The sequence below is a fragment of the Phaenicophaeus curvirostris genome, chromosome 2 (genome assembly GCF_032191515.1).
Source record: "Phaenicophaeus curvirostris isolate KB17595 chromosome 2, BPBGC_Pcur_1.0, whole genome shotgun sequence".
Classification (NCBI taxonomy): domain Eukaryota; kingdom Metazoa; phylum Chordata; class Aves; order Cuculiformes; family Cuculidae; genus Phaenicophaeus; species Phaenicophaeus curvirostris.
In genome coordinates this window covers 95,263,058-95,276,433 of record NC_091393.1, presented here as the reverse complement: position 1 = coordinate 95,276,433, position 13,376 = coordinate 95,263,058, and the positions used below count along the sequence as shown (strand labels likewise).

The 13,376-nt window shown below is 42.6% G+C and overlaps 1 protein-coding gene across 2 annotated transcripts in view; it reads left to right on the top strand.

Annotated features, from left to right (window-relative positions):
* SPRED2 (sprouty related EVH1 domain containing 2) overlaps nucleotides 1-13,376 on the top strand; it is a 66,280-nt gene that overhangs the window by 35,214 nt on the left and 17,690 nt on the right. For both annotated transcript variants that reach the window (XM_069850068.1, XM_069850069.1), the window contains exons 2-4: nucleotides 3,805-3,982; nucleotides 5,292-5,460; nucleotides 8,246-8,310. In XM_069850068.1, the coding sequence (XP_069706169.1) occupies nucleotides 3,805-3,982; nucleotides 5,292-5,460; nucleotides 8,246-8,310 (412 nt within the window). The remainder of the gene's footprint in view (nucleotides 1-3,804; nucleotides 3,983-5,291; nucleotides 5,461-8,245; nucleotides 8,311-13,376) is intronic.

Here is a 13,376-nt window from a genome sequence, read left to right as displayed (position 1 = left end):
CATTTCTCCTAGAATAGTCAAATTGCACAGTTGCCATGATAAAATTGCAAGTAGATAACTTGAACATTGTTGTTCCGCTGGTTTGGAGCACCAAGGTTTCAGCAGTGACACGCGCATGGGATTTGCAGATTGCTCCTTCGTTCCAGAGGATTTGAGTGCTTGCAGCCAGCCAGAGCCTCAGTGCAGCCACATAAAATTAAATAGCAAAGAAAATAAATAGCTTTTACACTAAGGAAGCGAGTTCCTTTTATGGACCTGAAATATTTGAGTACCTCCCAAGTATTTATCAACACTGGCATGAGGAAAAGAAGTGTTGCCTATTCTAGGCTTGTGGATGGAAACAGCAGGCAAGATTTTGACATATATAACTGAAGGCAATGGTGCGTAGCCTGGAAAACTCAACATGCAGTGTTTGAGTCCTAGTCTAGTGCCTAAACCAAGATGTCAAGCCCTAAGATGCCTTAAACACTTTCATTTCTTTCTTTCTTTTCCCTAAGTCCATTGGTGTAGGTCACGTGTTGGGAAACGTGCACCTGTGGCTGGAGTCTCATGGGAGTGGGGATGGGGACGTCACCAGTGACTTTTGATCATGCAGGAAAGTGTGCCAAGGGTTTATGTTAACAGAGACAGAGTTCTGCTTACCTTGCCAACAGTGAACCCTTCTGCTGAACAAGGTCTTTTTCTAATAGAGGAGCAGAGGTCTTCTTGCCATGTTAGGGGCATGGAAACATAACTTTTCTGGCTTGATATATTTAAAGAGGTAGCTCTTCAGGTTATGTCCCCAGTATTCATGAAGTCAAATTTTCATGGATGCAAATAGTTTAAATGGAATTTAAGCACTCAGTGTTGTTGGTTCAGTTCAGATGAACAGCCTGATCTCTACCACTGTTGCATTAGCAGCATCCTGCTGTTATTTTCACTCTTCCTTGAAATCTAGGATCTGTGCATGTCAGTGCATTTAAGACAGCAGCGCATATGTTTGAAACCCATTGTATGCAATTACCTTTCTGTCTGAGACCTGAATATCTCCTGGAATCGTAAGCTGGAAAGTCAAGAACAGAAGAAAATACTCCCAACCTCTTCAGGCTGGGAGAAATGCAGATCATTTGGTACTCTCCTGGATGTTTGGGAGTAACAAACAAATGCAGTGAGTAATGAGGAAAGAAGTAAAATTTTAATGTCTTCCACTTTGCACTTGGGTTCCTTTAAGTTTGTTCACCACCACATATTCTTGAAAAGCCAGCAGATTATTCTCTAACATCAATCCACCCTCTTTCCTTTAAAGCAAATTACCATATTGCTCTGTTTGGGTCAAAAAGCTGCTGTTCCTGTTTGTTTCCCCACACACTTGCCCCCCAGCCCACAGCCCTCAGGCATCACAGTAGCATTTTGGATGTAGGCAGAAGCCAGGTGCCAAGCCCTAGTCTAAATCCTGTCTATCTTCTCATTGATCTTGAAGAACGTGAGCCAAGAGTTCATGAGACATCCCCAGGTGAGGATTCTGACTTCTTAAAAATGCCATGAAATGTAGAACCAGCAATCTAAGTTAATGAGGGCATCCATCTCTTTCCCTAATGGGTGTCAGGTATAGTCGCAGAGCTCTTGGTCATGTGGGTCAAATCAGTGGTCTTGGAGGTGGAGGATGTAGAGCCATGGGTCATGGTATCGCTGTGGATATGAAGGTGAAAATTGTGTGGCTTTGTTGCCCTACGAGGTTTTGGTTATAATAGGCAGGAATAGTAGTTGAGGGACCTAAATTTAATGTGTAGGCATCCACTACTATTCAAACCTGAACCAGGTTGCTGCTTTAGGGACTCTGAGCGAAAGTATTCTTAGAAGTCTTGATTTTCAGTTCTGCGAATGCCCTGTGTATGTCATTGTGGTACGGGCAGTACACCTGAGTGTTCTTTTTATCAGCCAGTGTGAAGTACTTACAGCAATAAGGGAGGAACCTGAAGTGTCTGTGTACTGCCTTCATTGTGTAGGTCCAGTGAGAAAGTTGTACTATAAAATGAACCCAGTGAAGGGGAAATCACAGTATGTGTTTTGTCCAGCTGCAGAAGGGATTAGCTGGTCCCAGGTGCCTCTGCCCAGAAGATACTTGCTGCCTCCCTTGGTCTGTGCTCAAAGCTGTCTTCAAGTAGAATCAGTAAGGCTGCTTGCCTAGTTATTAAGTAAAATCTGGACATACTGGAGAAAGAGGAACTCAGACTTCAAATATTAGAACTCAGATTACAAAAGTGATGCAAAAGGACTGGAAACTAGAGGCAGTTTCACGTGCTGCAGGGTGAAGAAAGCTGGCACTGCTTGTAACTTTGGAGAGAAAAGGCCTGTTCTCTTGTCATATTGTACAGAATGCTGGGAAAATGTTCACATGTAGAGCCTTCCTTGTGGAGGAATTTCTTTCCCTAAAGGATGATACTTGTTATTTTGAAAGGCCTCCTCTTGGAGCACTCTACAGGTTGATCATTCTCCTCCTGGTGAGCTTATCTGGAGGCCTGGAGGTGGGCAATTCCTCCAATTTTCTTTATACATCCTTTTTGTAGCGCCTGTTGATGTTCCCAGTTTTGCTGAGGTTTGAGTGCCTTGCAGCATCTTTGCAGGTGCTGGTGGGTGTGTCCGCAGCTGTGGTTAGGCATGGTTGACATCTGACCAAGCCATGGTGACGTACCTGTGAGGGCATCACTGCCATTGGCACTGTTCTTATTAGTCATTGAGTTAATTGATGTCAAATGAGAGGTCACGTCGAGCCGGGACTCAGTGGCAGTATGAAGATGGGAAAGCTAATTTTGGCATTTTCCAGGAGCTCTAGGGTAGGAACAACCCATTTTAGCTTGGAGTCTGTTGTGTGTCTTGTACAAGGTGCATAGATTTGCTTGCATCCTGTAGCGGCCTTTCTGTTCCCAAATAACCACCACCCTGGTGATGTTCCCAACAGATGCTAGAGTAACTGCACCAGGGGAGGCCCGGAGAAGCAAAGCCTCCCATTGCAGGGGTTCTTTTGACCCTTTGTGATGGACATGTGGATTATTCCCAAATATCTCGAGTGCTTCCAGAATAGCTTCTTATGAGGTTATGATGTGCCACCTTTGAATCATAGAATCATAGAATGGTTTGGGTTGGAAGGGACCTTAAAGGTCATCCTATCCAACTCCCCCAGCCATGGGCAGGAACACCTTTGAAAGTCATTTGAAATGCTGGTGGAGCTGTTCTAGGGACATGGTGTAATCCTGATGACTTGAGCTGAGATGCTTCTCATCTCCTTTCATCTGAGGTACCAGCTGGAGCCATGCCTGTGGGTATTTTTGATAAGGCTATTCCAGTTGTGGAGGAATTTGTCATCTTCCAAAGTCCGCTTTGCTAATTTGATAACAAAAACCTTAAAATGACTTGTTCATGGGTTGAGCTCCACATGTTCTTCCAATGCTTTGAAGACCTGATGCCCCAATGCATCTGCTATGGGTGGTCATATCAGAGTGCTGCCAAGCTCACCATGTTAGAGACTGATCACAGTCCCCATCTGCATGAGCAAAAGTGTGTCACAGGGCCATGGGTTCTTGGATCTGTATGTTGTTGGTATTTGGAAACCCAGTAGGGTCATTACTTGCTGATTGATCTCTTTTCTGTGGTGGCTTGAGCATTCAAGACCATCTGCCACAGAGGTGGACTTCCATTCAGGGCAGAAGCTCTGTGTTGAGACTGGATCACTGCTGTCTAAATGCCTCCCTCAGGAAAAACGCCACAACCAGACTGTATGATGCTCACAAAAGGTTTTGTTTTGTTTTTGTTTTGTTACCATTGCAGTGACAGCTATATTGTGCGAGTCAAAGCTGTGGTTATGACCCGAGATGACTCCAGTGGGGGATGGTTGCCGCAAGAAGGAGGCGGTCTCAGTAGAGTTGGCGTCTGCAAGGTCACGTACCCAGAGGGCAATGGAAGAAGTGGATTTCTAATCCATGGTGAAAGGCAGAAAGACAAACTGGTAATAGAACCTAATTCAACTTTTGTCTGTTCTTATAATAAGAATTATCCCCGATCTATTGCTATTGTATTCTTTTAAGTTTTTTTTTTTTAAATAAAAAAAGGCAAATCTGAGTAGTACCTGATTGGACAGAACAAACTCATCGTCATCTAGAAATTTGCTGTCTAGGTTGTTGTGTTGCCACCTGGAAGAAGCAGGTAAATTTTTGGCATCAATGTGCAAAGGCCTCCTTTGATGACTGAAAAAGGGCTTGAGTTTCTTTCTTTCGAAGACCTAGCAGAGGTCTGTGAGACGTGAATTGAAGTGTAAAGAAGCCATAAAGCCAGTCACATTGCACTGAGTAATGCAGTACAAGCCTTTAAAACGGCCATGAATTATGCATGCTGCATGCCGTTCAAGGTTTGAAGGAGCAGAGTGAGAATATGAAGACAAGTTGTCTCTTATGAATTGATGCACTCAGTTTCTCCTGGTAGCTGTTTATCTAAAAAGCTTTCCTCTTTCCCCGCACAAATCAAATTAATAAAGTCTTTTCCCCATTTCCAGGGTCCGTTTCAGATGTTGCAGTTTATCTCATTTTTATATATTTGATTCTTCTGAAATGTGCTTCTGTGAAGAGATTTGCTCCCTGCACAAGCTCTTTGAGCTCAGTTTGGGCCAAAAAATAAATGCTTCGAGATGGAAATAATCTTGCTTTCAAAAAGACTGGCTTTTTAAAGGTGTTTCAAATGCAATTTGTCTTTGTCACTACTATTTTGCTAAGGGTGGTTTTTTTGACACTATTTTGGAGCCATGCTTATAGTTTTGGGAGACAGACTAGGACTTACAAGCCATCCTGTTATCCATGGGCATCACCCTAGAGGTGTTTTTTGGCACAGCAAGGCTTGAGATGAGTGCCTGGCTGGGTGAGAGAGAGAAGAAAAAATCATGAAGAGAGTGTTACAGCACCTCCTAAATCTGCTCGCAAATAGAATTTCCATTGAGCAAAATTGTTGAGGGGAGTTTTCCCTCCACCTGAGCCTCCACTAACTGTAATCTATGCTGCAGTGGGCCTGGGTCCCAGACAGGCTTCTGGAGTAAGAAGCAAGCATCTACTCAAAGTGCAAGCAAAAGATGGGTGTCTGATGGCTTTGAGAACAATTGCAGTGTCTGTTGTTTATTAGTCATCCTTTGGTAGGGAAGGATGTTCCCCTACGCGAGGCGTGACTTGGCTTGCTTTTGGGTCTGGGCTGAGACGGTGCTGGCTGTGTCCTTGGGGTGGGAAAAGTGACTTTGCTCCTCTTTTGTGGCTCGTGCCCCGCCCCCCCCCCAGGTGGTGCTGGAGTGCTTTGTGAAGAAGGACCTGGTGTACACAAAGGCGAACCCCACCTTCCACCACTGGAAAGTTGACAACAGAAAGTTTGGGCTCACTTTTCAAAGCCCTGCCGATGCTCGAGCCTTCGACAGAGGAGTGAGGAAAGCTATCGAGGACCTCATCGAAGGTACTGCAGTGCGTGGCGGCAGCCTCTTTGACCCTTCAAAGAGTGAGGAAGGGGGCTTGAAGCATGGAGTTGGGAAGAGGGGTGATGAGGTGAAAATTAGTACTTGGGCTTGGCTCTTGCTTGTGCACATGTCTGAGTGTAGCCAGGCACTTACTCTGTGCTGAGCCTGCCCCAGCTTACTTTTAAGAACTGAGTTTTCTCATTCCTTAAGCAAAGAAGGGATTTTGGTCCGAGTGTTTTCCAATCGTGTCAGGCCTGGTCTGTCCAAACTTCCCCTCTTAATTATCATCAAGTCTGTTATCACTGCTTTTTTTTTGATAAGCTTGGGTTTCTTGCTAACGATAGCAACTCAGAACAGCCCAGGCTCTTTATATGCAGCCAAATCTCATCTTAACTGAGTCTTTGTTAAATCATAGTACAAATTCCTGCCTGGAATTGAATAAAACTTAGTTTTGTTTTGGTTTTTTCAGTAATTAGTTTTGTCTGCATCCTCTCATTTGAATCGTAGTTCTTGAAGACTTTGTTGTGTTCTTGGGTTTTTTTCAATTCTGTAAAAAATGCATTTGAATTGGTTGTGCTTTGAAGTTGTCATAAATTTTTCCTTTTCACATTTCATTGCAGTCAGGCAACCATAATACAGCTATAATTCAATAATAATTTATTTTAATGAAATTTGTTTCTTCATGAGTGTTTTGCTTGATTTTTTTTTTTTTTTTTAACTATCCCACTTTACATAGGGTCTTAGTGGTCCAAAGCCTTTCTCCTTCTTGCCTGGTGTGACTGGACTATTTATATATAGACAGATGGCACTATTTATTGAGGATACTAGCTCAAATATATATAGAGAGATGTGTATTCCTTTTGAGGACGTGATCTCCATAAGACAGCTTAACATTCTGGATGCCCTGTCCTCTTTTTAATGTGGGAATGGTAGATACCAGGAGAGAACTAATGCCTCAGAGCTCTTTCCTGATAAATAACCTCATCAGTTAAAGGAAGGATCTTTTCAATTAGTTATTCATTTGCTTTTTCCTGTGCCATTAAAGTGAAGAAGTTACAGCTAGGCCTTCCGCTGTCATCTTCTTGCTTGCTAAAACTGGGAAGCATTTTGAGTCATAAAAGCGATGTTTTACATAAGTGACACGGAATTATGCAAAATATCAAGCAGATGATAACTCAGCTGTACTGAGTAGTATTTTGGAGATACCAGTATGTGCCAACTCCTGTTCTGATCCATTTTACAGTGAAGGTATTTAAAATCAAGTTCTGCTGTATCTCAGATACTTCAAAATCTGCAAATCTATATTTATCCCGTTAACGGCACAGACTGATCCTCATGAATGTGTTCCTCCTTAACTTCCAAATAAGGCTTTCTGAATGAAAAACAGTAACTGGCTTGTGCATGCACAGCATCGAGCAGTGGGTTTCATATGTCGTTCATTTTTTGTTGGTGTAGTTGATCAAATTTAGCAGGTAATATTAAGCACAACAAACTGTGCATTAGATACTTCACTTCATGAAATCACTGCTTTATTATTAATACTTAACCAATAGTTTATTCTCTGTAGTATCAGAAGTACAGAAATTTTGTCTGTGTAGCTCCATAGAGCGTTTTTACTTTTAAAGCTAATGTAGCAAATGACACAAACTGTTTTACGTTACTTAATGTTTTAAGTGGGCTTTCGTACTTAGCTCTGCGCATCTTTGTGATGATGCAACTGAGAGCAGCCAAGGCTGGTGCAGGTGGTATTCTATAAAGCACATTATTTTTCCAATATTTCTAGAATGAAGGTAGTACAAAACCGTTCAGCTGTTTTAGTCAGGGCTGCAAAGTGCCCCTAATTCAATATAACAGTGGGCTTAGTTTTAAAAAAAATGGCTTTCACTTGGGATTTCTCCCCCAATCAGAGCATCTTGCTGCACTCACCCCCCTTGGGAGACTCTTGGTGGGTTAAGTCAGCTGGGAAGGAGGTCTTGGACCCTTGGCTGAGGGTGGGAAGAGGGATCAAGCCCTTTAAGCCACAGCAAAAACTTACTGCCAAGTCCAGCGATGGTGTGTGCCTCCCTCCCTGCTGCCTTTTCTGCAGTGTGGGTGTTGACCAGACTCTCAAGTGACTCCAGCGCAAAAACACACAGAGGGTGAGGAAAGACGTTGAAGGAAGGATTTTTTCTAATGTGATTTCCCACTTTTCCAGACAATTACCATGTAATTAATGAGAGCTGCACCCCAGTATTTTGCTCTTGTCTATGGTATTTATGCATCTTGGCTCCTTTCAAATACTGGCTTACAAGGGGCAACGTGATTCTTTGAGAAATAGCTGATAACAGAGAAGATTACAATATATAACAACTTCTGAAATTAGAAGAAGAAAAATAAACAATCTAATTTTTCATAGTCAAAATGAGGTTTATTTTTTAAAATAAGAAATTTTCCCCCCACATTTAGTGAATATGTGATGACTATCTCGTATATGGTTTCTTGACAGCTGAGAATCTGGTTTTGAGCACTGATTAGTACATAGTTTTACCGTTCTTCAGAAATGAAAGTCTTCTGTAATTGGAAATGTTAACTACTATTTTTAGCATAGTTAATTAGCATTGGCAGCCGTGCAGTTGCGTGTCAAGAAACACTTTCAGATTTTACCTTTCTAACCCTGCTACCAGTACGTGTTTTTTCTTCCTTAATTGAAGCCACATACAAACTTGTGAGAATCCAAATTTTTACCAGCCTAATAAAAACAGTCACATAGACATTTTTTAAATGCTGTGTGTTTTTTTTCACTAGGGTCTACAACATCTTCATCAACACTTCACAATGAGGCTGAGGTCGGCGATGATGATGTCTTCACAGTAAGTATATCTCACCCAAGGTGGTTCTACTGTACACTCGGTTTACACAGTCAGGTTGAAACGGGTTTTGGCTTTTTTTTATGTCTTGGGGCTGGCTTCCAGCCATCATCATGTTTGGCCAGTGGGTGTGTCTTATTTGATGGAAGTATATCCTCTACAGAAGGTAAACCATGTGTTTCTGTTGACCTCCCATCACCACGTGAACAGCATGGCAGAGCAGATTTTGTCAGGGCTAGAAGTCAGGAAATAATCACCCTCAAATTTCCCGTTGCTTAGTCTGAGTGGTACACACACCTCTTAATACCTCTCTGTCCTTGAGAAGCTTTCCACAAACTCAAGTAGGTGGCTGCTACTCAGGTGCATACTCAAGGAAATAAGATTTTTAATTGCAGTTGTTAACAAAAGCCAGCTTTAAAAGTGTTTCGTATATGCATGAAATGTAGAAAGTTCAAACAAGTGTTTTTCAGCTGGAGGAAGGCACAGTAGTGTGCCATCTACCTAACCAGCGGTGACTTAAGTAGGAGTGAGTTGTTTCTATTTAATTTGCTGTAATGTTTAAAATGTGTTTTGGAACTTTGCTGAAACAAAAGCAGCTACTGTCCATGCTACACATGCACACTTTAGAAGGGAGAAAAAAAAGATGATGTCAGATGAAATTGTAATCCGATCATGGATATTCCACGGGCTGAAAACAAGGCGCTCACAACGTATGCTTTGTCTTATTAAATTTATTTGTTCAGCTTCAATCGCACCCCCACACACACATGTGGACGTGTGTTAGTTATATTATAAATGCCCTCCTTGTCCTGAGGCGCAGGTGGGGACTGAATGGCAGGAGGGTGGAAGGTAGAAGGCGGGGCGTCCTCAGCGCAGCAGCAACAAACTAATTAAAGTCATTTTTGGGATACTTCCCTGTGTCTTTAGGGTGAATGAGGAAAAGGTGAGGACAGGCATCAAGCTGTTTGATGCCTTTGGGAAGCATCTGAAGTGAAAACATGTTTTTGAGGGTGATATTTCACCTATATAGGACCAGAGCACATTCCCTGCTGCTTTTTGACCAGATCCTCCTGATGGCTGGCATGTTGTCCGCATCTGTCCTTTTGTCATGGCTCCGGGAGACAAACAACAGCAGGCAGGGTTAAAAGGTGACTTCCCGTACTCCACAGCAAAGCTATCATTAGCAGCTGCTTCCCAACTACCTGCCAGAAGTGATTTATAGGCACTGGGATGGGATGGACCGGAGGGAGGCCCTGCTGGAGCCAGAGTGGTTTACCAATTTGTGCTGTTTGTCCAGCAGGCGAGCCATGCACTGGAGGATGTCATGCTAGACTTGCATGCAGCTCTTCTGTGCTCTTAGGAAAGAGGATGGCCATCAAAATGTGCCTTGGGCAGATGTCTGCCAGCTCTCACTGGGTTAGATGTGGAAATACTCAGTCTTAAAGCAATGAAAAATAGCCTGTGGAAACAGGAAAAGATATTTTTACTAAAATCCGACCAGATGATCCTTAGAGACCTCGGACTGCTCCTGAATTTCTCTACAAACTCAGTCTTGTGGTTGAGTGTTGATTTTTTTAAACTCGTAAGGTGTTTTTTTGCTGGGAGGAAGAAGTTGTTACCTTTAAGTAGGTGTTGCCTTACATTGGGAAGGTTGGATAAATAGTGCTGCAGCTGCATCAAAATCACTCAAGCTTCTGCATTCAGATAACCCCCTGCTGTGGAGTTATTTATGGGTAGGATGCTCAGCGGAGGAGGAACAAGCTCCATGATAGCATTTAGCAAGGAGGGAAATCTCAGCTGTGGTTGGCACCTTGTTGGAATCCAGGGGACATTCACACCTCAGGTTGTGCCCTGCCTGGCACCTTACTCTGCATGTTGTGTGATCTCCAGAGCAGTGAGAGGGACTTCACCTATGGTGGTTGCTCACGCGGTGCCATTGGTCAAACTGTCACATTGAGGCAAGTGTGTCGGTGTGCCCCAAAAATAATGCTTTAGGGGGAGCATCTTTTCCCACAATATTTCTTCTTTGCTTTCGGGTGGTGAAGCCTTTGCTTTTCCTGCAGCCCTTAAGCTCTTTGAAGCTCTCAGCTTCCTGTTTACCTGGTAGGTAATGGTGGAGTATGAAGTCTACATAAGCCAGAAATAATAGACTGAAGCATGGAGGGGTTTTAGACTGGAAGAAATCGATAGGACTGTGATATATATTGTTTTTACTCTTCAATATAATTCTTTCTTTGCACTTTTTTTTGACTTGTGTTGTAGTCCATTTGGTCAGCCTTGCACACCAAACTTCTTTACAACTTCCCTGTAAATTCTTTTTCCTAGCCACAGCAGTGGATTTTGGGGGTTTGGGTTTTGTCTTCTTTTTTGCTCTATTTTAAAGAGAAAGTGCATTGGTTCTTTTCTATCTCCTAAGGTAGTTATTAAAATCTTCACAGTCCTCCCCCTCTCCCACACATGCATGAATAAACTTAACTGTGTGCGGCAGAATTTTCAAAAGCATCTGCATGATTGAGTCATTTAATCAGTCACTTACCCATCTCTGAAACTCCCAGCCGTCGCTGCTGCCTCAAATATTTGGCCTGAGGTCCTGCCTCTCCTTGAAGATGTTTCAATCTGTTCAACCACAGCAGTCCAAAACTTCGTATTTCTTATACTGCTTTACAGATGGCCACCCCATCTTTATCTTGCATATCAGCACTGGTGTTTGCACCAATGTAATGGTACTGGCTTTAAAACATCCGCCCTCATCACATGTAAGCACTGACCCTGATACAGCTGTTTGATATTGATTGACACGGGGCTTTTATACTGTCCCAGATCCTGTTAGCTTCAATACTGCGCCGCTGGATGATGACTTTGTGTTTTAGTGCATGCAGCATGTACACGATCTGTTTTATTTGTCAGCCACCACACAACCCTTCAGGGCATCCTGCATGTTATTTACATGGTGAAGAGAAGGTTTGTCCCAGAGGTAGAACTCTCCCTCCGGCTATGATCTTGTGTGACTTAATGGAGGATCATTTTCTGGTACTAGGAGGTGGGGGGTTTGTGTTTAAGGGGTTGAATTATCTGCAGCTGTGTCTGCATGAGCATTTGCTGGGGAAGCATCACTGGTGTCAGTAGCCTTATTTCCTCCTGTCACTGTAACTTGCAGTGCCAAGAATTAACTTGGGCAGCAGTACCTTGCCCCATCCCTACAATGTGTGCTCCCCATACATTGTTCTGAAGTGTGGGTTGTATCTTTAAAAACAGGAATTTGCCATCTAATAATTTTCCTGTGAATTAGACCAACAGCAATTAGATTAATTGATAGAAACCTCTGTTCTGGAATTCATACCAGACGGGGCAGAAAGCAAAAGTATATAGAAGTAAATGTCACTGACTTGAGGGAAAAATACTTATTTCTAAAATGAATTCTCCATTTTGAAGTTTTAACAATGTGTAGTTGTGTTTCTTTAATTCCAGATCCTCAGTAGAGGCTATAAATGTTTTCCATATGTTAGCAAATAAATTTCTCCTGTCTCGTACATTATAAATCGTCCTCTCAAGAGATGCAGTCTGAGTAAGACTAGCCATCCGTTCTGTCTCCACTGGGGGAAACATTGTCTTTGCAACGGTCTGAGATTGTTCTGTTTGTCTTCATCCATCCAGCCTGCATCTTCAGCCTTCTTTAGTTAACATTCATTTCAGAAATAACATTTAATGAGGAGCAAATATATTCTGTAGTTCCTCAGCCACAGAATTTGCCATATAATTGAGCTCTTGTGCAAAAATTTTTCCTTAATCTACACTTTTACTTTCAATTACAGATGATAATCCCACATGACCATGAAGTGAAAAATGTGAATTGAGTCCAAGGAAAGAAAGGTCAATGTCTTCCAGAGTCTACTGAGTGCCTGAAATGGTCTCGTTTTAGCAACCCATCTGAAAAAGCAGAGGTGTTTGTTCTGAAACCTTAAGACCAATTCAGCTGAAACTGCTTATGTGTTTTTCAGATAAATTCTCAGTCCCGTGCCTGGTTTAGTGATAACAAAAAGACAAGGCAATGGGTCCCATGTCAGTCTGGGTTTGTGAACCTAAAAATGGCTGCGGTCCCCTTCTAGCTTAAAGGGAATCTGAGGGGGAAAATAAAACCCAGCCTTACTAAGTCTGATGCACATAGTACAGTGGTAGCTGTTTCATGTGACCAGTAATAATTGAAAAAAAAAATTTTATTCAAAATGAGACTTTCAGAACTTTGCAGATACAGCAGATGTGATCTAGAGGAGTGTGACTGAGTTACAAGGTTGGCTTGCAAGACAGCTAGGCTCAGCTATTTCTTCTCTTGCTAACTCCTGGCTAAAAGCTTGCTCACCTCAGTTCTCCAACTACAAGATGGGGAAAATATTCTCCCGCTTCACTGAGGTGATGTGGACAGATCGTGCTGCCACCACCACCACCAATTTTCTTATCTGTGTAAGTCCTGGTGCTGGGATTCACACCAGGCTTCCAGTAGAAGTCTTCAGATTCGTGTTTTCACCCCAAAGTTGTGTGTTTAGAGCTATCTTGAGCCCCTCATGCCTTTTTCTCAGCATGCATGTGTTCTCCTATGCTCGGGGATGTTTGAGTTAGGAAGTTTGTCATGTGGTTTGGACGCTACCGACAATCATTTAAGAGGCAGACACAATTACCCATTCTCTGCCGTAGTGCTGCAGATCATGGCAGATGTTAACGTTACAGTCCTCCTTGCATCTCTTCTGGTTTCCTAATTAAAAAAAGATTTTACCCTGCTGCCTTTCCATGAAACCTTTTCCCTACTTTCATCTCCCATGTGGGCCTCAAGCGTGTTACGGCCTCACTATTAAAATTTATAAGATTTATGTTAGCTAGATAAACACTAAATCTAATTTTTCTTGCTGGCTTGGTCATTTTATGCTCAGATGGTTCTTTTAAAGAACAACTGTAGCTCTCTTTCTTTAAAGTAGATGTGTAGAAACCCACTCCAAGTTCCTGTGGAATATACTTGTGAGTTCCATGTGATGCTGGAGCATCCCTCATCCCACCCCTCTATGGAAAACAATGTTGCT